Raw genomic sequence first — 26912 nt, 5'->3', positions numbered from 1 at the left:
GGAGAAAAGGAGTATAAACGAGAGAAAACAAAACAAAACAAAGAAACGGAAGAAAAAAGAAAATACGTTAAAACCAGACAAATATTCTTTTTGACAGTCTACAAGATCCAATTCTCCAATTCTTCTCTTACTTTAAATATACACATCTTATCGCTATTTATGGATATTTATGCTTATTTATGCTCATTGAACAGTTTATCTCTGATATAACCAATTATACCATGCATTCCAATTATTATCAAATGCTAAAGATTCTTTATTTTTAAGAGCTATGGTTAAATTGTCCATTTCTGCGCAGTCACATATTTTCTGAATGACCAATTGATCTGTAGGTAAACGGGATGATTTCCAGCACTGAGCAAATGCTAATCTGGCAGTTAGAATATGAATTATTATATATTTCGTCTTTTTAGGAAAATGTTTATCAGAAATCCCTAGTAGGAAGAACTCTGGTTTATATTCAGTTTGATCTTTGGTTATCTCCACCAGCCATTTTCTAATTTTTTTGCCAGTATTTCTGGGCTTCTTTACAGGTCCACCACATATGAAAGTAGGTTCCCTCTATGTTTTTACATTCCAACATTTTGGACTAGAGTTTGGGTTCATTTTCGCTAACCTCGAAGGGGGTAAGTGCCATCTATATAACATTTTATACATATTTTCTTTGTACGCCGCAGATTTCGTAATCTTAATGATTCTATTCCAGATCTTTTCCCATTCTGTTAATGTAATGCTTCTTCCAATATTCCTACTCCACATTATCATGTTTCCTTTCACTATCTCTTGCTCTAATTCTACCTCCAATAGATATTTATAAAATTTAGAGATATTCTTTTTATTTGATCCTATTAAGATTTTATCTAAGTGTTGTAATTTGCTATAGATTCCAAACTCTTTGATATCTTGTTTGTATCTACTATGGATTTGTATATATAACCACTGATCAATTTTAAATCCCTGTTCCTGTAAGTCCTGTCGAGTTCTTAATTTTCCTAAAGGATCTAATAAATCTTTATATTTAGTCGTTTTTGTTATATCCAAATTGTTGGGATGAACCATTGCCTCCATTGTTGAAAGCCAAATCGAATTTTTAAATAATGTTTTTACATATTTTTTCCAATTAGTTAATAGTGAATCTCTAATAAGATGTCTATGAAAATGCGCCTCGTTTAGTTTTCCCCACATCCCATAGAAATGCGTGCCATCCTCTCTGAAGGTCGTGCCCTTCCAAGGCTAGAGTTCTTTTATTCCGTAAATTGACCCAGTCTTTTAACCATAGTAAGTTGGCTGCCCAATAATATAATTCCCAGTTTGGAAGCTGCTTAACCCACCTCTACTTTGCATCTTGTAAGGCCTTAATACTGATTCTAGCTTTTTCCCTTGCCAAATAAATTTAAGAGTTACATTATTTATATCATCAAAAATTTTTGATAATTTTATTAGGATTGTCTGGAATAAGTAAAGGAGTTTTGTAAAATGTTCATTTTGATTGTAAAATCCTGCCCAGTAAAGAAAGCTGCAACTTATTCCAAGATTCTAGATCTTTTCTTAATTTGCTGTAACAGTTTATCATAATTATTCTCTTTGAGTGATTTACTATGTGGTGTTAACCATATGCCTAAATATTTGACCTTTTTGTTGCCTGTATCCTCATGGTTTTTCTAATTCTTTCCTCTGGTTCTCTGTTAGATTTTTAGTCAGTAATTTCATCTTATTTCTGTTGATCTTTAATCCTGCTACTGAACCATATTGTTCTAGTTCTTTTATTAGATTATGTCCTTTCCATGGGATCCTCTAGGAAGAAAACCATATAATGTCTGCAAACGCTTGTAATTTATATTCCTCTGCCTTGACTCCTAACCCCTTGGATTTTCAGGATTTTGTCTTATCCGCTGCGTTAACAATGATTCTAAAGCAAATATAAATAAGAGGGTGTGAGAGGGCAACCCTGTCTAACGCCTTCTTTTTCAATGCTTAGTGGGCCTGTTTAATTCACTCATTAATTAGTATATTGGCTTGTTGGGTATTGTAAATTGTTGTGATAATATTCTCGAATTTAGTGCCCAGATTCATGTTATATAGATTTTTTGTATTAAAAAGTGCCAATGTAAGTTATCGAATGCTTTCTCGCATCTAGAAACAAGAGTGTAAATTGTTTCTCTGGATGAGCTTCATAAATATTCTAAGACGTCAATAACGGTTCTTAAATTGTATTTTAATTTGGTGAATGGAAGGAAACCATTTTGGTCTTCATGCGAATGTATAAATTTAAAAACTTGTTTTACTCTATTCGCAATAATTGAGGTAAATAATTTATAATCGGCATTTAAAAGTGAGATTGGTCTATAATTGTTGATATATATCTGACATCCACATCCTCCTTCGAATTAACGCAATCAATCGCCCCTCCTCCATGAGCGCATCTGGCATTTTGGCAGCCGAAAGTACTTGGTTAAACACTTCCAGCATCAGGAGGCCCTACTAAATCTATTGTGGCTTTATACAATTCTACTGGAATCCCATCTGGACCAGGGGATTTATTATTACATTGATTTTCCATTGCAGATTTTAACTCAGACCATGTAATATCCTTATTTAGTAATTCTTTATCTCCTTCCCTATTGTTTTATCATTCGTATTCTCCAGATAAGTTCTTATTTTATCCTCATTGATTTCTTCTTTTTATATAATCTTTGGAAATGATTAATATAATATCCTTTTTCTTCTCAATCTCATGTTGTGGGATGCCTTTCTCGTCTATTAATTGGTGTATCAATCTCTTTTCTTTTTCTTTTTTAAGTTTATAAGATAGCCATCTTCCTGGTTTATTGGCGTGTTCAAAATAATTTTGTTTGGACCTTCTCAAGCTAACTTCTATTTTATCTTGTTCAATTAATTCAGCTTATGTTTGGCTAGTATTAACTGATTTTTGTAGTCCTTGGGTCTTAGGGGTTTTTTGTAATTGTGTTTCTAAGTCTTGGATTTGTTGTGATTGTAACGCGTTTTGTTGGGCATAAATTCTCTTGTTTCTCATAGCATTATATAGAAATTGTTGTGCCTCTTATAAATGCTTTCATAGTTATCCCAAATGTTCTGTTTTGAAGTTGTTTCATTATTATTATCTTTTAGAAAATAGATTAGCTCCTCTTTCAGTTTATTAATATACTCTTCTTCGTTTACAATTTGGTTATTTAGTGTCCATCTTTTTTTATTCGTCTCCTATCCCTCCAAATTAGCTGTATTGGGTTATGATCAGCCCATTCATTGGTGGGAGAATTTTGATTTCTTTTATTTCATTAGCCAAGTCCAAATCCATCCAAGCCATATCTATTCTGGTCCAAGTCTTATGTGGTTAGAATAATATAAATTGTTTTCCTTCAAGATTCTGTTCCTCCATAGATCTTTTAAATTTAACTCTCTCAACATTTCCTTACATGCATGAGAGTTCCTTTTCCCCCTTCTTGTTTTTCCCCATATTACTATGGTCTTTCTGGTAGTCTGCAATGAGTTAAAATCGCCAATCAAGCAAATGTTTCTTTCAAAGCCTACTATTTTTTGGTGAAGGTGTTTAAAAAATTTCCCCTGGTCATCATTTGGGGCATAGATTGCTACAAGTAAAAATGTGATGTGGTTTATCCAAACTTGTATAACCAGGTTCTTCCTTCAGGATCCGACCAGATTAATTCTGCCTTTACATCTTGTTTTACATAAATTGCAATTCCTTTTTTCTTGTGTTGGTCGGCGGTGCCTGTAAAAGTTTACCTAATTTTGGACAAATTAGATGTCTTTCGTCATTCTTTTCAAATATGTGTCTCTTGAAGACATATTATATCTGCGTTATGTTGAATAAGTTTTGAGAATATCCTTTTTCTTTTTAATAATGAATTTAATCCGTTTATATTGATGTAGAGAGCAACTTCTTCCCTCCACCATTTATCTACTTCTGCTTAGATTTTTGCCTAGTAATCTGATTCGGTTCTCTTTTGTTGTTGTTGTTGTGGAATTTGCTCTTCTCTCCCATGTTGTGGATTATCACTTCCTGAAATTGGAGAAAGTCGTTCCTTTTGGGTTCTGTGATAATATCGGACCTCCTGTGGTCTTGTTTTAGGTTCTTCTTTGGTGGGTTGACTATTCTTATCTGTGTGAGCTGTTGATGAAAAACTTGGGCCTGTTCTATTGATTCTATTTTGATTTTCCTCTCTTTCCATGTAATTAACATCCCTTCCGGGATTAACCATTTAAAATGGATTCCTTCTTTATTTAAATCATTAGCTAAAAATTTATAATCTTGTCTTATCATCCTCACTCTCTTTGGAATTTGTTTTAAAATCCTAATTTCTCTGCCTTTATATGATATTGTTTCCTCCTAGACATTTTCAAAATTAAATCCCTCAGACATCTCCTAGAGAAGCGGATATGAATTTCTCTTGGACAGTTGTTACGCCTGGCGTAGCTTGTGCTAACCCTATATACCTCATCAAACTCTTTAATTAGATCATCTTTTTCCTTTCCTAGCCATTCAGCCAATATTTCTGCCATCAAATGTTCCAATTCTTCATTTTGGCTTCCGCCACATTCTGGAATCTTAAATACGCCATTGCTTTGTCCATCTCGAGGTGGACCAGAGAGTCTTCCGTTTCTCTAAGTACATTTTAAAATTCCTCATCCATCCTTTCAAAGTTAGTCTCCATGCGTGTTGTTCTACTCTCTATATCTTTTATCTTCACTTCGTTTCTCTCCATGGCCTGCTGTAGAGACCCTATCTTACCCTCCACCTTCGCTATATCCGCTTTCATTTCAGCCTTCAGTTTCCCCATCTCATCTTTCAATTATAACCTTATATCTGCTCTATTTCCTTGTGATTTTTAATCATCATTTCTTGCATTTTGAGATATAGCTTCCTGCAAAGCTAATATGGAAGTTTGTATATTAATATTGGGGACATTGGGCTGTTTTTCCTATAAAGACTCCTCGATAGTTTTTGAGATGTTGGTGGGGTGGCTGTCAAGCGTGGTCGATAGGGTCGGGATAGCCTTCTTTCCTGTTTTTAAGGCCATAGTTGTTGTGGATGTCATCTCTCTAAGTATTTGTTTTTGTTGATGCACAATTTTAAATATATTATCCCAAATCACCATTCAGTATTTGGGTCCTATTATGAAAAACTATTCACGTATTTCAATTTTATATCTCACTCCACAGTCTTTTCCCCTATATCATAAATAGAGATCTGCAATAATATTCTAGTCAATGTAATAAGAAAATTGGTCAACAATAGTACATCAATTAACACTTTAAGGAATTAATCTTAAATGTCGTAAGTAGTCTAAATAATTTATAAATAGATTATATCAACAAAGTTTATCCCTTTTACTATTAATACTTACAACAGTAAATTCTTAACTCTTTGATAATAGTGTATCCTCCTCTCCCCTCCCCAGTAAGTAAAATTATGTAAAGTATTTAGGAGATACAATAGGGAGGTAAGGGCAAGATAATAAGAGAAGGGGTAGAAGAGAGATTACCACAGCTTCAGAAAATCAACAAACAAACAACAACAAGGAAGTCATCTTAAAGAAAATAGTGCCAACTTAGTAAACTTAAATAATACCACGTAATAAAGAGAGCAAATTGGGTGAGCTAAAGTTCCATCTTCCAGCTAGAGGTTTCTTTTCAGCCTTCCAATCAGCAAATGGTGAAATGTGCTGACTAATCTGCAGTCCCAAAACCGTCTTTCCCAGCGTCCTGTTACGCCTCTGGCTTCTTCCTCTTGCTGCTGCTTCTTTCTTTGCTTTCCAACTTTTAAATCCACATACAAATCTTCCAAAGTCCAATATAATGCTCAATTTATCTTCTCCCCAATATTAAGTAGATGTAATAGTCATGTTGTGCTCAGACCAGTTCCGGATCTCCAATCTCAGGTTTTAGCAATCTCCGTCTTTCCCCAAAGCTTCCCCCTCACAGGATAAAGTTTTCCCAATTGCTTTTCTGGCCGCTCTCCGCCTGACTTCCAAGAGGTGCTTATCACAACCAGGAGAGGAAGAATTTATGCTATCATTCTTCTGTCATTCTACCCTTCAGACTTCAAAGAATCCAAGATATAAACCATTTCTCTGTTCCTGTTACTCGATCTACGCAGGCTGTCACTGCTTTGCTTATTCACTCAAGTGGCAGACCGGATTGGAAGCCGCCATAAAATGACAGCTTACTCTTTAGCGCCGAGCCAGGAGCTTCCCTCTTCACTGTCGGGAGTTGCCTTCCCCCTCTGCAGCTCGAGGATCTCCACGTTGACACGAACCTCTCCGGGGTTCATGTATCCCTGGGGGATCGCTCCTGGCCTTGAAAAGGTGTTGAAGCCTGCACCAGACTTCTTCACCTCCGTTCTCCTGTCCTGCCACTCTCCGAGACTCTTGTTTTTCAAGAGGCAACTAGACTTTCTTGAAACCAAGAAAGTCCAGTTGCCTCTTGTAGAAAGTTAGCAACCCTGCACACAAAGAATGAAATATTTTGAGAAATGTTAAAAATGCAGTAAATTATATTTCCTTAAATGAGAAATAGAGAAACAATAGAGACTGAGTCTGTTTTCTGTCTTTTAAGAGCATATTTCTCTATGCTCTTAAAAGGCAGAAAATAGACTCAGTCTTTCTTATAGCCCCAAAGAAACTGAGGAGGTCACCTTTTAAAAATGCAGATTTGATAATCCATTCAAGACAGGATTATAACCCCAAGGAATCCAGCATCTAGGATTAATTACATTTATTAAACAAGATTAAAAAGTACAACTCATTGCCAGCCTTCGTGAAGCAAACTAATTAAAATCAAATAACAAAATACACAAAACAAGCCTCTAAATTACAAAATGCTATAGAACAAACTGTATAAAAATCCATGTATTCATCAAACCAATTGGTGAACTGCCCAGGACTTCAAACCCATGTGATCCTGTTCATCAATCAACCATCTTTCCAATCAGCTTCCATGTTTCTACTGTCTTTCTCCCCATTTGGAACTGAACCAGGTGGACATTTCTTCCAATGCTCTTTAAAAAAGCATCTTTGGAATAACCATGACCTGGATGACTGAAGAATACCCATAGACAAGAGATTTCTGAGAGAGACCTTTTCCACCTAGGAGAAGCAATCTTTAGATCCATTTGCACCTCTTAAAAGATATCAGTTGGTCTCACTCATCTAACAAAATATCCCAAGAAAATCATCCAGATTTAAGGAATGATCTCATGTCCCCAGAAAGGCAATAAAAAAATCAGACAGAGTGCCAAGCCTGCCTATCCTGCCTCTTGGAAGTACACCCCAAAAGGACAGTGCCAGGAACTACTAAAGCAATGTAAAAAGCTTAAAACAAGACTTCCCCTTTAAAAAAATCAAAGCTTTCCAGAGAAGCGGCTCCAGCTAGTCTGGGCATACTGCCAGGCACCAACTTGTTACAATGTAACAAGGCTTAAACAGAGAGGCCATTTCTGAAAACACTTAAAGATAAGCAGGATTAGGCTAGAAACACACTAGAATGTTTGAATGAAACATTCTTCTGACAGAATTAGCCCTGTAAAGTGAGAAAAAGAAAAGGCTTTTGGAAGGACATTTCTTTCAACAACCGGTTTGCTGAACTGCTCAAAAAGTTAACAAACAGTTCTCCCGAAGTAGTGCGAACTGGCTGAATCCCTCCACTGGTTATCTGCACCCCCAGATATTTAATACTATCGACTACCTCCACAGCTGCAGCCTTGATACAGAGTGGAGTATGACTATGCTGGCTCTTTCTAAAATCAACAATGATCTCTTTTGTTTTGTTAACATTCAAAACCAGGTTATTTTACTGCACCAGTCCATCAAAGCCTTCACCTCCTGCCTATATGAATCTCCCATTTCATCCTTGATAAGCTCCAGCATTGCTGTGTCATCCATATACTTCACAATATGATTCGTAGCAGACTTGGCACAGCAATCATGGGTCATCAAGGTGAACAGTAATGAACTCATTACACACCCCTGCTGGGAACCCGTACTCAAGGAGGTGCAATTGGAAACTTTTCTTCCAACTCACATAAGCTAGGGCCAATGAAAATTTAGTACAAGTGGATTTATTGTAAACTTTGTTTACAATAATTTTTAATTGTACATGTACAACTAAAAGATTCTTCCCTGGATCTCCCTTAGATTCTCTGTACCTTACTATAAGAGGCAGACTTATAATCTGGGAAACCTTGCTTTAACTGTAATAAAGAGAGCACTGAATGAAAATGGGTAAAAGCAATGAATAGTTTCTCTGTCTCCCACTGGGTCCCAACATAAATACTTTTAAAAGACACGCAAATCTGCTTACAAGGCATATGATATAACAATATGCAACAATAATAATTGTTAAATTTGTATGCCACTGGTTCTCAATGATTCTGCGCAGCTCACAACATGAAAAATTTACAATAAAATGAAAGAATGGAATAGAATTTTATAGAAATCATTAAATGAAGTTATGTTCTAAAAAGCTGCTTCCTACACTGCATGACTTTTCTAACTCTCAATATTCATAAAAATGTAATTGTGTTCTTCAGATGAAAACAGGAGGGGAGAATAATAATGTTGATAATATGACCTCATGGAGCAAGAATCCTCTTTAGCTCCCCCCCCACAACAGGGGGCTGTTACCCTTTATGACCTGATCCAAACTGTGTAGCTCTTGAAAGGGAAATTCTATATTAACAATTGTTGCAGGAAAATGCATCACTGACTGAGGGAGTTTCCAACTTTTGTGGTAAATAATATTGTCCCTTCTGGAAATATTTGATTTGATACAGGGTAGCAAAGTGGTAAAACTCTTTGGCTGGAATTGTACAAAGTTTTTGAACATTTTGGAGATACATGATTAATCCTTGAAGACCGGTAAAGGACATCCATCATTTTATAAAATTTACATAAGGCTGCTTTTTAAAAATCAAAGAAAGATCCTAAATCTTGTCTTAGTTGTAGGCCTATTTAATTAATTATGTGGATAGTAAGATTCTAACTATCTTATAGGCTTGGTGGTGGCAGACATTTTCTTATGTATCCCTCTCAAGTCTGGGTTTGGACATTATACTTGAATCTCATTGCCTCGAAAAGGAATTTGATTTGGTTTGGAATATATTTTAAAAGAAAGTGATAATTATATTTAGTTCTCCAATGGATTTTTTCCATTGATCTGAGATTTATTATTTGTAATAGTAATAAATCTGGTTGTGACCAGATTAAATAATCTTGAACTAGTTTGAGTTACAGTGTGGCACTTGGCAAATTTTCTTGCTATTGACTTTTCTTTTCTTGAATATTTGCTTTTAAAATAAGGCAATCTTTGGACATTATTTTGGTATTACTGATAAAACAAGGTATGAATATAATTTTTTACCACATCCTGGTGAGGTTTAGCAACTTTGGATAAATACTTTGTTTCTCTGTTTAACTTTACAGGGAAGTATAATATTTGGAAAGTATTCTTATATTGTAAAATCATATGGTATAAATCTTGTTTTCTTCCTTCCAACATAATAAAACAATTATATAAAGAGTTGAATTGTATTATTGTATATTACATACATGGGCTTCATGTTCCCCAAATTTTTTTAAATACATGGAAACAAGATCCATGTATCACAGTTCCTGGATCAACATACAGGTGTTTATTGCTATGAGTGCAGGAAGAGAGAAATCTTTGGGGCTCATTGTGGTACAAATGGTGTTTTCAAACTGAAACATTAATATTTAGGAAGAGCGCTTTTTCTGTTGTTGCCTTAACTCGGTGGAATATACTGTATTTTTTCTCCCTGAGGTGAGACAGATTTCCTCTCCTGTTCTTCCAAAAAGAAGATGAAACAAGGTTCTTTGGTTTTGCATGAGGAACCAAGACAGTGGTGGGATTCAATTTTTTTTACTACCAGTTCTATGGGTGTGGCTTGGTAGGTGTGGCAGGGGAAGGATACCATAAAATCTCCAGCATCTCCATCTCTGAACACTTCAAAATTTCTGCTACCAGTTCTCCAGAACTATGGGTACTTTAAAAGTTATTATGTAATTATTAATTATTATTTGAGAATTTTTCCCAACTTCAAATTTGTGTTTGATAGTATTTCAGATTAAGCATGTTTTAATAGCTCAATATAGGTCAGATATGTTAGTGACTTTTGAGACATTGAGATGGTTTCTTGTTTGAAAGAAAACTTGACAGAAATTTGTCCTACAATAATCTTTATCAAAAATTACAAAACATTTTAAAATTATGACATGAATATATCTAATATTAACTAAAAACAGAATCTCTGGTTATGTCCCATGAATAGATATGAATCCTTAAAAGTACTAAAATGGAACCAGCAGATTAGCAGATTTAAAATTGATGAATCAAAAATTGTATTTAGAGGTAGTGGACTCTAAAAATATACTGAAAATGATGGGCATCAGATTATCCCTGCTGGAGAGACAAAACCATTGAGAGTTCATTGATCTATATTATAGAGTTCTATTGACATTAAAATACTGGAATAGTAGTTTAATATACACAATTAAATTCATAGGGAAATCTCCAGATGTAAAGTTATTTATGAAATAAATTATATGCTCTAAATTATATGCTTTAAATTATATGCTCAAACTCTCAAATCAGATTATCCATGAGGAATTACGATGACCAAAATAATTATATTGATCAGTCAAATCTTTATTATAAAAAATCAGCGAAAGATTATACTGAGAAATTGGGAATAAATTTATTTTAGACATTATATCTTGGCTTTTTGAAATATGTAACTTATCCATTCTTGAACAGGCAATTTTACTTAATCAAGTAGTTAAAGGTGCTAGGATAGAAATTAGGATACTGTAAATTCTAGTCCTGTTTTAGGCATGAAAGTTTTTTGAGTGACTTTAGCCTATACTCAATCAAATTAAGTAAAGATTATTTTGAACTGAACTTAACTCCTGGTGATTACATGGAAACATAGAATTTTCTTGGCATTTATAAAGAAATATTTTATCATTGCCTTATATTCCAGGATCTATGTCTCCCCTCCTTCCACCACATCAGTATCGCAATCTAGTTAAATCATTGAATTACTCTCACATCCAAATATTAAGCAAGTGCTTAACTTTTTCTTACAAATAATATCAAGCACTAATTAACATTTTCAGATCTCTTGAGGTTGGCTTGACTTTGCCACCTTGCTGAGCCATAAGGAAAAAAAGAAATGTATAACTTCAGTAAAAATTTATATACACATACATAAATACACACACGAACATACAGAGTGATTAAAATTAAGATATGAGTGGATACTTAAAGTGCAGCCGCATGTGTTAATCTCAGTTCTTAGTGAGTACACAAATAGTTTTCCTAGCATCAATAAATAAATAGTTTTCTGTTGCTTCCTTTGCTTTTTAACTTCCTAAACCAATAAATGGCTCTGGGATTTTCTGGCGGCTACAATCAAAAAATCCTATACTGCTTAACTTTTCTGAGATCAGTTGAGGTAATTAGGTGCTGCTGCTTCTCTGACTGAAGTTATTAAGCAATTAAAAGCCTGACAAAATAAATGCATCTTATTGATTTTCTGAACATTGGTGAGTGGGAACCAGTTTAAAGATGGATTTAAATCCTCTCCTGCATGCCAGAAAGATGAAATTCTGACAGTGTGGGCATCGTCAAAAGACTGTAAACTGGTTGAAATTTCTTGCCGCTGTAGCCACCTGTTGTAATGGAAGTGGAAATAATATGGAAGACAAGGGAAAGAGCCACAATAAGATAAGATTAGGCTGTAAAAAGAATGGAGTGGCAAAAGTCTCAGAAAGGACCCTTCTAATTTCTGAGCTAGACAGGCAACAGGGGAGAAATGTTGGAGGCCCAGATGAACTAAATTTGGAGGCCCAGATGAACTAACTCTATTTTATTGTAAGATTACGTCAACAGAATCTCACAAGTCTGAATGTGTGTTTGTCCCTGTTGCCTTTGCAGTCAAATTATGACAAGATAGTGAGACTATTGTGGGCAGGGACTAAATTATTAAGGAAAATAAATTTCTCTAGTTCACAGAAAAGTAGATACCATAAGCATTCCTGTTTTTTATTTTAATGTAAGAAAATAAATTATTTCCACTATTAAATAATTCAACATACATATATGAATGTTTAGTTCAATCCATCAAAAGTACTTTAGGTTTGCATGATGCTTAAAAGTGTAAAGTATCAATTAGATATAGGCAGTCCTTGATTTATGACCTGATGATTAGGCAAAGTTAATGGCAGAACCTCTGACCCAGATTTGAAGTTTTGATGGCTGCACTCCCCTTGCAGTCATGTGATTGTATTTTGATTAAACAGCAACAGCAACATTTACAAACATTTGAAGCATCCTGCAGTCATAGGCCTATAATTATGATAATTTTTGCTAGAAATATTTTTTTGCTGGTTTCCAATAAAAAAACCTCCTATTATGGACAATTGGTTTGCCATGGTATTCATTTAAGAAGTAAATAACCAGGAAAAAAGGTTGTAAAATTGTAAATGAACACAATTTATGACTACATTTTTGGGCTGAATTACATTCATAAGTTAAGAACTATCTGTATACCTTACTCAAAGCTTCCAGTGTTTTTATCTTTCTATTTGGATGCCTTTAACTTTACTTTCACTGTGTTATTCCCCCAATTGTTTATTGAATATTTCATAGGGAACACATAACTCTAGTATTTTATCTGGAACAGAAAAATACCAGCATTTAATAAACAATATGCACATGTGCACCCAGTTCAGTCTGTGCACTTTTTATTTGCCTGCATAGAGTAATACATTCATTCATTCATTCATTCACAAAAAGGATTTCTTGAACTGAATACTATAATAGTTATTTTAGTAGTTTCAGAAGGCTATACTTACCACATTGACATTAAAAGCATAAAGAAGATCAAAAGGAAGTGCAGCTATTAAATCAATAATAAACCAGGTAGTCACATAGTGGATACAAATAGATCTTGCTTCAAATATTACTTGGCCAGACTTGCTGACGTATGTAGTTCGGAAATTTAAAATAATATCTGCTTGACAAAGAGAAAAATAGTATTAGAAATTCCAAAGGATTCCAAGACGTAAAAAATAATAGTGTGTACTTTCATATTGTCTTTTTAGTTTTCATTTAAATCAGTCATCTATAATTAAGAGGACATTTTAATGGAAACAAATTCATGCTTTTTGCCAGTGCTATAACTTTGTCCACCAAATACCATTATTGGTATTTCCTAGTTTCTTCCCCATTTTAGCATTGAGTGACTGTTGTAGCTTTCCCAGTATGATGCCATTTCATAATTTTATGCTGTACACTTAACTGCCCATCTTGCTAAATATAGAATATAAACAGTTAGAAATATACTACAAGATTAAAACCACATGTGAATCTAAAAATGCTCAGTGTATTACTTGAAAACATAGGCTATATCACTAAACCAATTTCACCTTCTTTTTCCTCAATACATTTCACTTAACCAGTTTAAATAATAATATATCTGTATCTATCTGAATAATTTTGTGACCATGCATACATTACATACATCCAATGCAGTGGTGGGATTCGAATATTTTTACCACTGGTTCAGTGGGTGTGGCTTGGTGGGCGTGCTTTGTGTGCGTGCACGCACTTTGTGTGCACGTGTGTGCCAAATGTGCACTTTACTCAGGCACAGAGGCATTAGAGCAGGCGCAGAGGCATTCTAACACCTCCTGCAAGCCTGCACGATCCTGGTCACTTCAGCAGCTGCCACGCAACATTCCTCTGTGCTGCGCAAAGCAGCTGCACTTCAAATTCAGAGAATAAAGGTGAGTATGGGAGCCTGGATGGGAGGGTGGGCCAAACAGCAGAGCAGCAGAGAGAACCAGTTCGGTCTCCGCTGCTCATCACTGCTATCAGCTCTGCAGAACTGGGCCGAACCAGTAGAATACCACCACTGATCCAATGCACACATTACTTCAACTTTATTCTAACTCATAAAGACAGTTTCAACTTGCACCGTGCTATGATCACATTCATGTTGGAGAGAAACAGGAAAATGTAAAAATTCAAGTGCCAAGTTAGAATATTAAAGAAAAACAAATACACACTCTGTGTCTAGAAGTTAGATTGTCAGCAAAGACAAGACATAGATAAGAGAGCAACAACAATACTACTGGGAAAGAGAAGATCTCTGGAGTACAGGTAGTCCTCAATTTAACAATCATTCAAGGTTATAATGACCAGAGGATACTTTATGGCTTGAAAAGCATATCTGGCCATTCTATATATTTTTCTTTAAATGAATTTCTAGATTGAGTTCCATCTCTAAAACAAACCTTATGGATTAAGATAAAAATAAAAAGCAATTGTTACATTTCACAGCTTCTGTTACTGAGATTTAGAACATTTAGATATTTGTCCCAAAGGTGCTTTTTCAAAAGGCAACTAGACTTTTTGATTTTTCTTTGAAGATATCCAAGAAACTTCTTTAGCTTGGACTAGATGGTGGGGAATAGAGCATTTATACTCCTGGCAGATAGCTGGTCATCTGCATTTTTTTAACTAAATCATAAAGGCCACCTGGAGATTTATCTTTGTTGTCAGGGTCACTTGTCAGGGTCAATAATGCAATGGGTATGGGACCTTCTTGGAAGTGTTGAAAGGACTGTGTTGTAGCCTGGAGATATATGATGCCGTATCCCTCTCTAGTGAGAGAGGGCTGTTCAATTTTGACATAGATGGGCCCCTTTGACTCCTCTTTCAAACCAGCAATCAAAATGTGGACTTTTGAACTGTCTCTGAAAGAGTGGCCTTTGTCTTTTAAATGCAAATGGACTGCTGAATCCTGATGGGTTTGATCTCCTATGTTGTGCCATGCATTTATGAAATGGTTGTTTCTCCAATGTGCAGATCTGCAAATGGCTCACTGCATTATACTGTATTGTACTGTGCATACCATGTTGCTCCATTTGTGTCTGGATGTTTTATCCTTGGGATGGACAAGCTTCTGCCTTAATGTATTCTTGGGTTTAAAGAGTACATGTATGTTATGTTGACTGAAGATCTTCCTCACTAAAAGAATGCACTAAAAATGCAAATGACCAGCTGTCTGCAAGGGGTGTAAATTTTTCGATGCCCCACTGTCCAATCAGAGTTGAAGAAGCTTCTTGGATGAGAAGTGAAATATCTTTAAAGAAAAACCAGAAAATCCAGTTGCCTTTTGAAAAAGAACTAACATATGTGCATTGTTTGTTTCCAGGAGAAATTTATTAAACTAAGGGGATCAGTCCAATTGGAAATAATTGCAATGAAGTTTGTATATTGTTGTCATCTCCCAGTCTCTGACTGTGAGCATTTGGAATTCCATTGGGAACAGCTAAAAGTGACTGCAAAAATTTTGTTTCCTAGTTTCTAGAGATTTCTTCTTCATATAAATTCCAGTTTGTGCCTCATAATGAATTTGAGCCAATATTTTAAAGCTACTAAGTGTTCTCCACCAGTATAAAAAACAGTTGAATAGCATTCATCTACTTTAAGGCTAATTGCACCAGCTGATTCTGAACAGCATTCCACATGCTTCTTGAGTGGAACTGACCCCGATTATTTAGATGTGTGAACCTGTGATAGAATTTTCATATACTTTTTTTAGCAGAACATAAACTCCCAATGCTTCTTATATGACTATGCCATTATAAATTTCCAAACACCTGTTGGATTGAAAAGCATAGCTGCAGCAAAATTAAAGTAGACAAACCCATTGGCTTTCAAGTTTTGATAAATTGAAAAATCTGATTTTTGCTAAGAAAAAAATTCAACATTCCTAAAGAGTAGAGGGACTATTTAATAAAAGTTTAATAGATATAGAATAATCATCCTCAAAGTAATGTTCTAACATTATATTGAAGCTATATTCAGAATAGGAAAGTTGAAAAAGCTAAAATAGTTTAAATATTGTAAAATAGGGAACTATTATCAGTATATACAGTTTGCTAACTTCTATGATTTATACATTCCATAATTAGGTTCATAGTTGCTTTTTGCTACAATACTGATATTGCTTTTTGCTACAATACTGATAAATCCAAGTTACAACATATCAAATAAAAGTTTAAATCATGACAGAAGTATCAATATTTTAATATCCTATAAGATAAGAGCCATATATTGCCTTAAACTAATCATATAATTCTGGCAGATATAAAATTCTGGGCTTTTGCAAGAAATTGGAGTTGTTGGTATTATTTCTCCTAAATCCAAACACTGCTTTTTTTTTTTTTTGCTTTAATTCAAACCAGGTACTCTCAGTCTAAAACACAGGGTTTCTAGGTTTCTGTCATTTTCAAATTTTCAGGTAGATCATCAGAATCCAGTTTATCATTTTCAATTTGTTCAGTTTTGCATCAGCTGTGTTTTTTCATACCTCTCAAAAGAAATTCTCATATGATCATTTAACCTTGTATACTTAAGTATGTATGTATTCCTAATATGGATATTTTCCAGGCAGGGGTGAGATTCTACTGGTTCGGACCAGTTCTATAGAACGGGTAGCTCAGAAGAGCAGCTGACACCAAATTGGTTCTCTCTGAAGAACTTCTTTTCTTCATTTGGGCCCACCTGCCCGCCTGGGTCTAGGCTGTTCTTTATTCTTACCTTAGTTGCTTTGCTCCGCACAGCTGAGTGCCACGAGTCAGCAGGAGACAGTGATTGCTTGCAGGAGAAGTTGTTTTGCAAATACTGTGCATGTGCTACAAAGCGCACGCTCACCGAACCAGTTGTTAAGCGGTAGGATCCCCTGTTTCCAAGTAATTTCACTAGTCCATAATTTTAATCAATCTTTACATTTTTCCAAGTAAAAGCCAGGTTTGGACTAATGGTTAACACACAAGGTTAGAAAACAGGAAACTGTGAGTTCTAGTCTCACTTAGGCATGAAAGCCAGCTGGAATGGCTTTGGGCCAATCATACATTCTCAACCTAAAATGTCAGGCCAGTAGGTTGATTCCTGTCACAACAATGGATCTATACTTAGCTGATAAAAAAGGTACATTCATGAAAAATGCCATGAAGAAAATTCACATTTTTGATTGTTTTCCCCAGTTCATTCGTTCATTATTCATTCAATTTATTTATTATTTGGAAAGGACATCACAAAATGAACAAAGTATAAATAAATGTTGCTTTGCATGTGGTTCCTTGGAAACACCTCATTTAATAATGTGTCTATTAAAATGCAGCAGTTCACATTCTGACTGGTTTATCTAGAAATCTTGTCATATCATTCTCAGAACCTCACTCTCAGTTACTCACCCACTTCAGGTTGTTAGTTTTCATTGTTATTAAAGGCCTAAATGGTTTGAAGGATATCATTAGGTATTTATTTTCACACCATACTCCTTGGGAACCTATGATAGTTTCCAACAATCATATAACTAAGAAATCCAAAATATATTAAGGTATGTGGCTGTGGTTAGTGGTGTGAAAGGTAAGAACCTTGGATTTTTCTTTTGTATCTATATGAAAAGCAAGTAAAACAATTAAAGGTGATAATTGATGTCCAGCTAAATATCTTTATCCTAGATTTGGCTAGGAGGTAGAATGGGAAATCCTTGCTTGGTATTTGGAGGCTCTGAGGACCTGAGATAAAACAGCTTAATGTTGAAATCCTAGCAAGATAGAATGGCTAATTGTTCTGGCTTCGTATTATTTTGTACTGGAATTGTTCTCCCCCTTAAGGAGCAAAATGGGGAACTTATAGCTTCTGAACTACAGGCAGATGACATGACCAAGGCACCTTTTCTCCAGCTTTGGCTGGTGCACCAGTATGGATTTTGGATGGGGGGAGTAGGGAAGGGATAGGATGCACCAATTCATGCTCTTATTAAGCTAATAATAATCATTACTGTTCTGTTGTGGAACAAAAGGGACTCGAGACTGGAGTTGAATTCAGCTCTTTATTAAGCGTCAGTAACTTCAACTAAACTCGAGCCGCGGCAGCCTCTTTTATAGCGGCTGCTCGCAGCTTGCGGCCAATGGCATCGTTTTAAACTTCCTGCCGTTTTGCGGACCAATCGCAACAGTTGTTAAACCGCCAATTGCTAGGTGGCAGTGGTTGTCCAATCAGAATGTGGTATTACGAGTATGCAAATATCTCTATACAACAGTTACCTTACAGCATCTATTTCTTGGTAAGTGAAAACTATTTCATCAGGGTAATACTTATACTGTAGTCCTTGATTGGCTACCAATGTATTTCCAGGTACATTTAAAGGCCTTGGCGTTGAGTCCTTGTTATCTGCAGGACCATCTTTTTAAAGTGGAATCCATCCATCTATGAATGTACAGATTCCTCTCACAAAGAATGTCAGTAAGGCTGGAAATTCAGAGGTGGAAATTTTTGATGTCCTCCCTGGCTCTCTGAAAGAAAATGTTACAAAATATACTGATGGCTCCCTTTATGCTAATCAATAGTAAGGTAACTAAGGCTGGCTTTTTAGTTACATTTTGCTTGACAAAGTGCTATGCTATGTATTAAGGAAGTTTTCAAATGATTATTTTATGATTACATTTTATTATTGTTGTTGAGATTCATAGATTGAATGGAACTCTCCAAAATAAACAAATACTTATTTCCTTGCAAATCACAATTTAAGTAATGAATTGACAGGCCCTAGTAATCACATTTGTAATTAAGCATAATTAGGGGCACTGACATTTCCAACTTCACTAAGGTTTCAATTTGACTGTCCACAGACATGCTTTGATAAAATAATGGTAATTATTTTCACATTAACTTTTTAAATTGATTTACTTTATTTTTAGTCAGTTTGGAATTGTGGGTGAGACAGCAGCACTCTAAATTAGCATTAATATTGGAGAGAGGGAGGGAGGTGGGGAGAGAGGGAGGGAGGGAGGGAGGGAGGGAGGAAGGAAGGAAGGAAGGAAGGAAGGAAGGAAAGAAATTTGACAGAATGCAAACCAGTTTGCAGAAAATTGCTACACCTTCACTGGATGTGGCTAAAGTGATTGCATAGGCAGCTAAGCAGAAGAGAGATGGGCAGATTCAGCTTCTGTGCCCAGAGGTGTGCAAATATCATCCTTGAATGTGCACACACAGCATCTGATGCTAATATGGTTTTTGACAAGCATGTCAGGTTTTATAATTGCTTTTTCTCAGTCCTACCGCCTGATTTGCTTATAAATATACATAAGCTAGAAGTTCCTTTTTGTGACCATCTATTATATCAGCCAAGTATTGCTACTGTAGAGCTTCTGATGCAAAGCAGTCAAAGATTTGGAATATTTCTCTTGGGCTTATTGTTGTTTTCTACGATACCCATCATCGATACCCACTTGCATTTCATTAGTAATAAGAGAAGATTTAAAAACTTTTTTCAACAAAAGCTTGTTCCCCTCTACATTTTTTTTTTACCATAAATGAATAGCCATTATTCTACAAATTCACATTTACAAATGATTAATTAGACTTGAGCTTCTGAATATCTCAAAACTGACACATACATTTAATTGGTCTCATTGCCATTCATAATGTTTGGATGGAGGGAAAGGGCATTCTTTTAAGCACTGAAGCACGATGAGATTTTGCTATATTTTCCAAAGATATTTTCTTCAGTTTCTTTTCAGTTGATCTACAATTTTGCAGTTCACTTTGAAATAAAATCAGGACACTATTAAAACTTGCTTTATTAATCAGGTTTGTATTTTATTTATATTAAGTTATATTAATTATCTCATTTGACTGGGTACAACCAATAATTATTTAAACATCCTATTAAGCAAAAAAAAAAAAGTTTTAAACTCCCATTTTAAAGCATGTTTGTCAGGACCAGCAAATTGAACATTAGCCACTTAATATTTCCATAACATAATCTGTAAACTTTTCATGATTTTCATACACTATTATGGATTTAGAAATATGTATGAGAAACACCTTCCTTGAGCTATATTGATACAGTCCCCTTTGTATTTGGTGTCATTGTGTCTACCTAGCATTGTATTTGCACAAACACAAATTGAGTACACGGTTCCATTTTATTCACAGTTTCTGCCAGAAAATATATGCATGGGATTCTCAGTGATGCATACCAGCATAATTCACAGTATTGTAAACAGTTCCTGCTATTTAGTAACCTTGCAGGTGAACCTGAACCATTTAAGTACAACTGGATCTTCTAAAATTCCACTGATGCAGAATAAATACCAAAGCCTTTTTAAAATGCTTCATCACTAATAATTTTTGTATTGCTGTAAAAGTACCTTGCTGTGTGTTTCAGCCATGGACTTATTCATAGTTGTTGCATCAACACCACATCAAACAATGACTGATGTCTGGTACCTAGTTGATGAGATCCCAGCTATGCTGTACAGGCTGGCTGGCTGCCTGTTCTTGCAGTTAGTCCTCCCATCCCCCACCCCAACCCCTAAATTCAACAATTATCTTTCCAAGAGTCTTTGTTGTTGCTGTTGCTGCTGCTGCTGCTGTTAAAAATTAGAAGAACAAATCCTGGCACTGAGCAGCTACCCTTGCAAAAATAGTTTTCCCCCTGTTGTCGTTGGCAGGGTCAGACAGGGCCAATGTTAGCATCTCAGCACAAGCACATTGGAGCTCATTAGATTAGCAGTCACATCCTCTTTTTTCTTTTGTTTGTTTACTTAGTTAAAACAAAAGAGGCTAATTATATTATGTTTGCTTTAAACAATATGCTATACTTTCTACAAGAGAATGATGCTTCTTCCCTAATATATTTCTTACAAGCCCAGTACAGAATAAACTTTATTATATTCCTTTAGTGGACTGATTTAGGTGAAATTTAAAACTCAAAATTCTATGTCTTCAGGCCGTTTAAAGATGAGTTTGAAAGACAGATATGTCCAGGCCCTAGAATTACACACCACTGCCTTCTGTCATAGTCTTCTTCAACCAAGTGTTCTCAAGAAAGTTATGATTAACAGTTTTGGATTTGGGAAGTATTATTAGCTCAATTCACTTATTGTGGCTGTGGTTTGTTACCATCCTAGAATGGAATGTTTGCAAATGGCTCCATCCTCTGTAAAGTTCTGCAAGACTTGTCCAAATTGATAATAAACCTTTTCTTTATTATAATTTCATGCAAGCCTATACTGTTAACTCATTAACCAAACAACTGACTTGTGAAAGTCCTCTATATCAATCCTGATGAGAAAGCTATCCCAGTCCTGAAGTTTTTCCATCTCCAAGAAAGGAGCCTCTTTAATTTCTTCAAGTTAAACTTACTAATAGCTCTGACCAGCGACAAACTCACTCAGTCTTCATGTCAGAACATATTTATATGAGGGTGAAGGTTCAATCTCCTAGCTGAACATTTCATTATCAGGCTAGGTAAAATCATCAGCGGAGCTTAGGAGATGTCAGTGTGTATTCTTCTGTTTATAAGGGCTTCAGGTATGGGTATGTCGAGTGAGGTTCTTGTGATGGGTTTTGTGATGGTTGGGTGTGAGTCATCAGTGAATCTTGTTGATGGGTCTTGTGATAAGGAGATTACATCAGGTCAGGGTCATTGGGAGATGTACTACTGGTGGGGAGTTGTGTGGGTTGGTGCTGTCTCTGGTTGGCTGTGTGGTTGATTTGGATTCTGAGGGTATCATAGGCTGGTTATAGATCAGTGTGTCTATTGATGGAATTGCTTGTGGAGTACCTGTCTTCAATGAACTCACAAGTGTGGTAGGTAATTGCATGGCTGATTATTTTTGTGTTGCTCCAATCAAACTGGTGCTGTTTGGTGTCAGTGTGGGTGGAGATAAAGGATTTGGGATCTTGGCATTTGATTGCCAGTCAGTGTTCATGGACCCTGGCTTTTAACTGATGTGATATTTGTCTGACCTAAAATTACTTGCAATGATTGCAGTTGATTTTGTAGATTACATTGTTTTTTCATCCCTCTGTATTTTATCTTTGGTTTTGGATAGTTTCAGGTGGAATGGGGCTGTGGGTTTGTGGGCTGTTGCTATTCCTAGGGATTAGAGGATTCTGGCTGTCATGCCTTTTGTGCATGGTAGGATTAGTTTTTGCATGGTAGTTGGCTGTGTGGTGTGGTGTGCTTTGGGTGCTGTGTGTTGGCATATGAAGTTTTTTGGATAGCTGTTATGTTGAGCAGCCGTTTCTCTTCTGCTTTTGTTATATCCATCACAACTGATGACTCACACCAAACCCATCACAAGACCCTCATTTGACACACCCATACCTGAAGCCCTTATAAACAGAAGAACACTGACACCAACATCTTGTAAACTTCACTGAAGAAGTTACCTAGCCTGATAACAAAACATTTGAAAACCAATCCACAAGTTTGGAAATGAACCTTCACCGTCATCCTATACTTGAGATGCAGATTTTCACCACTATTGCAAACATATTTATATGTATGAGATCTTATTCCCATCTACAAGATTGATTTTGTGTTCTAGAGTGACCCAACCACTGTTAAGCCAAAGCACAGCAGTTCTGACAGGCATTATATTATATTAATGATGGCTGGAGATTTTTTGAGTCATTGATGGGAAAATAGCCAAACTCTACATATGAGATAAATGAAACCCTAATTGATCTCCATATGCAGGAAGATGGGAGGATTCTGGGTTGCTCTCAATCTAAATGCAGGTGAGAATAGCTGCTTTAATTCTTCTTAATACTAAAAGAAACCACAAACAATTTGATGGTGTTTGTATGAAATGGTATAGGCTTTCCAGCTTGAGCAGAGTATTACACTAGAAAACCTTTAAGATACCTTCCAACTCTGCTATTCTGCTAAATATTTCTTGAATTTTTTAAAAAAATGTTAACACACTAAAAATATTTTGCTCTATTCTATTCTAGGAACTTGTTAAACTGAAAATCTTTAAAATGTCCCGTTAGTAAACTGAAGCTGCAAAACTGTCAATATTCTGTACACTTTCTGTAGCATCTGTAGGCCAAGTATAAATTACTGTAGGTAACATTCACCTAAATGTTGTTAAATAGTCAATTTCATAACATCTATTACATCTCTTTTAGAATAGCAATGGCAACTGCAATAGCACTTAGACTTATATACTGCCTCATAGTGCTTTACAGCCCTTTTTATGTGATTTACAGGGTCAGCATATTGCCCCCAACAATCTGGGTTTTCATTTTACCAACCTTAGAAGAATGGAAGGCTGAGTCAATCTTGAGTAAGTGAGAATCGAACTGCTGAACTCTAGCCAGCCAACAGTCATTAGAATTAGCCTGCAATACTGCATTTTAACCACTATGCCACCACAAATCATAAATACAATGTTCCATACTTTTGTAAGTATGGGAAACTATAGTATGAGACAACTATTGATTGTGCTGCAGGTTTATATTATTTATGCAATGAATCTTATTCTGAAATAAGATTCCACTATATGTAATGTGTGAAAACTAATATTAGCCCTTTTGTTTTTTATGCTTGCTGTTTCTGAACATATTTAAATTTCTTTAACAAACATTAAAGCCATTAGAAATATGCAGCTACTGTTAATTGGAAATTTATGTGAGACAAATTATCTATCTAAACCAAGGTTTTCTATCCAGTTCTTGGGAGATTTACTGCTGTCACTACTATAAAGGTATAAATATAGTTATTTCAGGTTATATAAACACATAGAGAAAAGGGACAGGATTGGTCTCATTTAAAGTATATTCAACATGAGATCTGACTCTTTAGTCTCTTCCATCCAAGATTTCTATATGGTTTCAATCTCAGTATTTAGTAATATAGTATCTACCAGAATATGCAGTATATCTTTTCCAAGACAATTTTTAAGTTCATAACCATTTCATAATGGCTGGAATACCTTTGTTGAAAATCCTATGTCCTCTAATAATTCCCTGTACTAATATATACATTTCAGTCCTTCATTCTTCTTTCAGGACTAATACAGGAATCTGAATGGAATACTAATACGTAGAACATAAGTAATCTTGAAACTTTTATACAAAAGATAACTTATGAAATTAAAGTTTCCTCCCAACATAAAACTGAAACTCTCAGGAACAAATAAATTCTGACTACAATGGAAACCATTTTAAAATGGTTTGGACTACGGTAACATACTCTATGTGGGCTGCTCTCAGAAAATTCAACTTTTGCAGAAGGCAGCTGCACAAGTAGGTCTAAGACAGGGGCCAGTAACTTGTGGTTCTAGAGCCGCATGTGGCTCTTTCATCCCTCTACTGTGGCTCCCTGTCGCTGGTTGGCTCCATAATTGATAGGGCTTTCAGTTAGGACAGGTAAAGAAAAAAGGATATCGCACTAGGAGGAGACTCTATGGTGGGGGAACCGGACTTCTAGTTGGCTCCAGAATTGAACAGGGCTTCCAGTTAGGAACTTTGTGGCTCTTTGACTGTTTAAGGCTGCCAACACTTGTTCTAGGACAACTCACTACAGTGAACTTGCCATGGGATTACTTGCTGTGGAACAATTAATTGTTTCATTCAATTATTTTTATTATTGGTGACCACATTTTTGTCAAAATTATGTAACACTTATATTTCTGGATTGACTTCCTTTATTTTATTATTATTGAACATGGTTCCATTGAAATTAATTTAACATTTGTATTTGTTGAATTGTCCTGCAACGAGTTGTCTTGTGGCAAGTTGGTCACAGCAAGTTGGCCATGGCGGGTTGCCCCATTCTGGTGCAGATAGTAAATGGTGCCAAATATACACACATGTGACACCACTTCTGCATTAGCTAATGCAGAAGTGGTGTCACATGTGTGTATATTATCTACCGGTGTGCTTCTGAGTGCAATTCAAGGTTATTACCTTTAAAGCCCTACATGATATGGGACCAAATTTCAAGAGGGATCACCTTTTTTAAAGAGTCCCTACTCATCCAACCAAATTTAGTGGAATGGGAATGCTGCAAATCCCACCAGTCAAATAATACAAGTTAGCAGGAATTAGAAGATGGATATTTTTTCCACAGTGTCCCCTATGTTCTATGGAACATTTTTCCTTCAAAATGTTCTATGGAACATTTTTCCTTCAGAGTCAGATGGCTCCAATTCTATTAGTCTTTTGTAGGCCTTAAACCTGGCAATGTTCCTGAGATAAGTGTGTTATTGACTTGTTTACTGGCTGTTTTGCCAACTGGCCAAATATCTGCAGTATTTTTATTTTGGAAGTTTTTATTGTTTTTACTATTTGAAATATTGTTTAAAACACCTTGAAGGTGGAATGAGACCAATCCTGTTCCTTTTAATTGTAATATATATTTTAGATTAGTGGCCATGCAGCCATTGACTGAGATGGCTGGTAACAGAAATTGAATGAATATGTTTATCATAGATTACATACAAATGTAGCCACTACTTCTATTTTGATATGTATTTTTGTTCAGAGGTGTTCTATTTTTTCTAGAAAAAAATTATCCTGCCTGATTGTTATTATTACCAATAATAATATAGTCATAATCTAGTATCTTGCTGGATGCCATTGCATTACATTTGAAGTGTTTCAGAAACATTATCTGAGTACACAGTCATTGCTAAAGATTTATATAAAATTTCAGACAATATCATGAAAGTTTCATTTCACCACAATTAAACTTTTCTCCCTCAGATCTTTTTGTGAATTGATATGAAGAGCTATCCCAAACATGGTATAGTATTTTGAACAATCACTTTTTGATAGTTTACTAGTAAACAAGCAATTCTGTATGTGAAAAGGGGAACAATATATTTTTAAAAGTGGATTTTTAGAAAAATCTTTTGATCTATTTAACATCTGATACCAGATTTTGCAACAGAAAGCAAAGAATCAAAGAATAATTGTAATCATGGAAGAAAGCAAAACTCAGCAATTTTCCTTTCTAGAACTGGCATGTACAGCTACCTCATGAGTATTGCAAAAATAAAATGTTTGTGGTCACCAAGCACCACCCACTATATGGACTCTGTTTCTCTTTCTCTGCTCCAGTAAGGAAATTTAACAATTTAAATTGTACTTCTGAAGGTTCTCTTTTGGCCTGCCTGGTTAGTTTATTTTTGCTTATCCCAAGAGTCCCTTCTGATAACTTTGCCCTAGGCTAGAGGGAAAGCATGACATTATTTAACTTGGGTCACACAAAAGATACATACAAGAGTTCTAAAAATAATCTCACAATCATGTTTTAATAGCAAATATGGGTCAGTATATAAATAAATGTGATGTAATGGAGGAGTATGTGTGAAAATGAAAAATAAAGTTCTCTGAATTGGTAGTAAGCAGTCTTGTATGGACAAGTACTGAGAGCAGCACCTTCCACTGTTGTCAAAATTGCCTAACAGTTGGAAGTCAATGGCCGGCAACCTCGCAGGCACCCAAAACAGAGATGGCAAGACACCATTAATGAAGATATGCAAGATGTGGGCCTGCACCCTGGAGATGCAGTGGTGTTCAATGATCCGAAAAGTGGACTGCACTTTTGTGAATACACCAGGAAGAAGAAAGATGTTAAATCTGGGAGGACGGTTCAAGAACGGAGGCAAGACTCAGATAGCAACAACAGCTCTTTATTTGTGACTTCAGATCTGAGCAACTAACCCCAGCCACAGCAGCCCCTTATATAGGGCTGGCTGCGGCTAGGCAGTCAATGAAGGCGATTTGAGTTTGCCGCTCCTGGCAGGGCCAATCGCGGCAGCCCGTTTACTGGCCAATCGCATCAGTCTATGGCGACCAATCACGATCGGCTTTCAGCGGGCCAATCAGATTTGCAGGCTACGAACCTGCTAGTCCGGAACACCCCTCCCCTCTCGGTTCCATTTAAGGGGTGGAGTAATATAGTCTCGCAGGTAGGCAGGTCTTCGCACCTGTCTGCCTGACTTACGCAGTTCTGCTTGACCCTGTTC

The 26912-nt window shown here is 35.8% G+C and overlaps 1 protein-coding gene across 3 annotated transcripts in view; it reads right to left on the bottom strand.

Annotated features, from left to right (window-relative positions):
• KCNH8 (potassium voltage-gated channel subfamily H member 8) overlaps positions 1 to 26912 on the bottom strand; it is a 255309-nt gene that overhangs the window by 91909 nt on the left and 136488 nt on the right. For all 3 annotated transcript variants that reach the window (XM_026708251.2, XM_087918078.1, XM_087918079.1), the window contains one exon: positions 12912 to 13069. In XM_026708251.2, coding sequence (XP_026564036.1) covers positions 12912 to 13069 — 158 coding nt within the window. The remainder of the gene's footprint in view (positions 1 to 12911; positions 13070 to 26912) is intronic.

The sequence above is a fragment of the Pseudonaja textilis genome, chromosome Z (assembly GCF_049901715.1).
Source record: "Pseudonaja textilis isolate UNSWEBS1 chromosome Z, rPseTex1.2, whole genome shotgun sequence".
Classification (NCBI taxonomy): Eukaryota; Metazoa; Chordata; class Lepidosauria; order Squamata; family Elapidae; genus Pseudonaja; species Pseudonaja textilis.
Note: the sequence above shows the minus strand (reverse complement) of the source record. Positions and strands in the feature narration are given on the sequence as shown.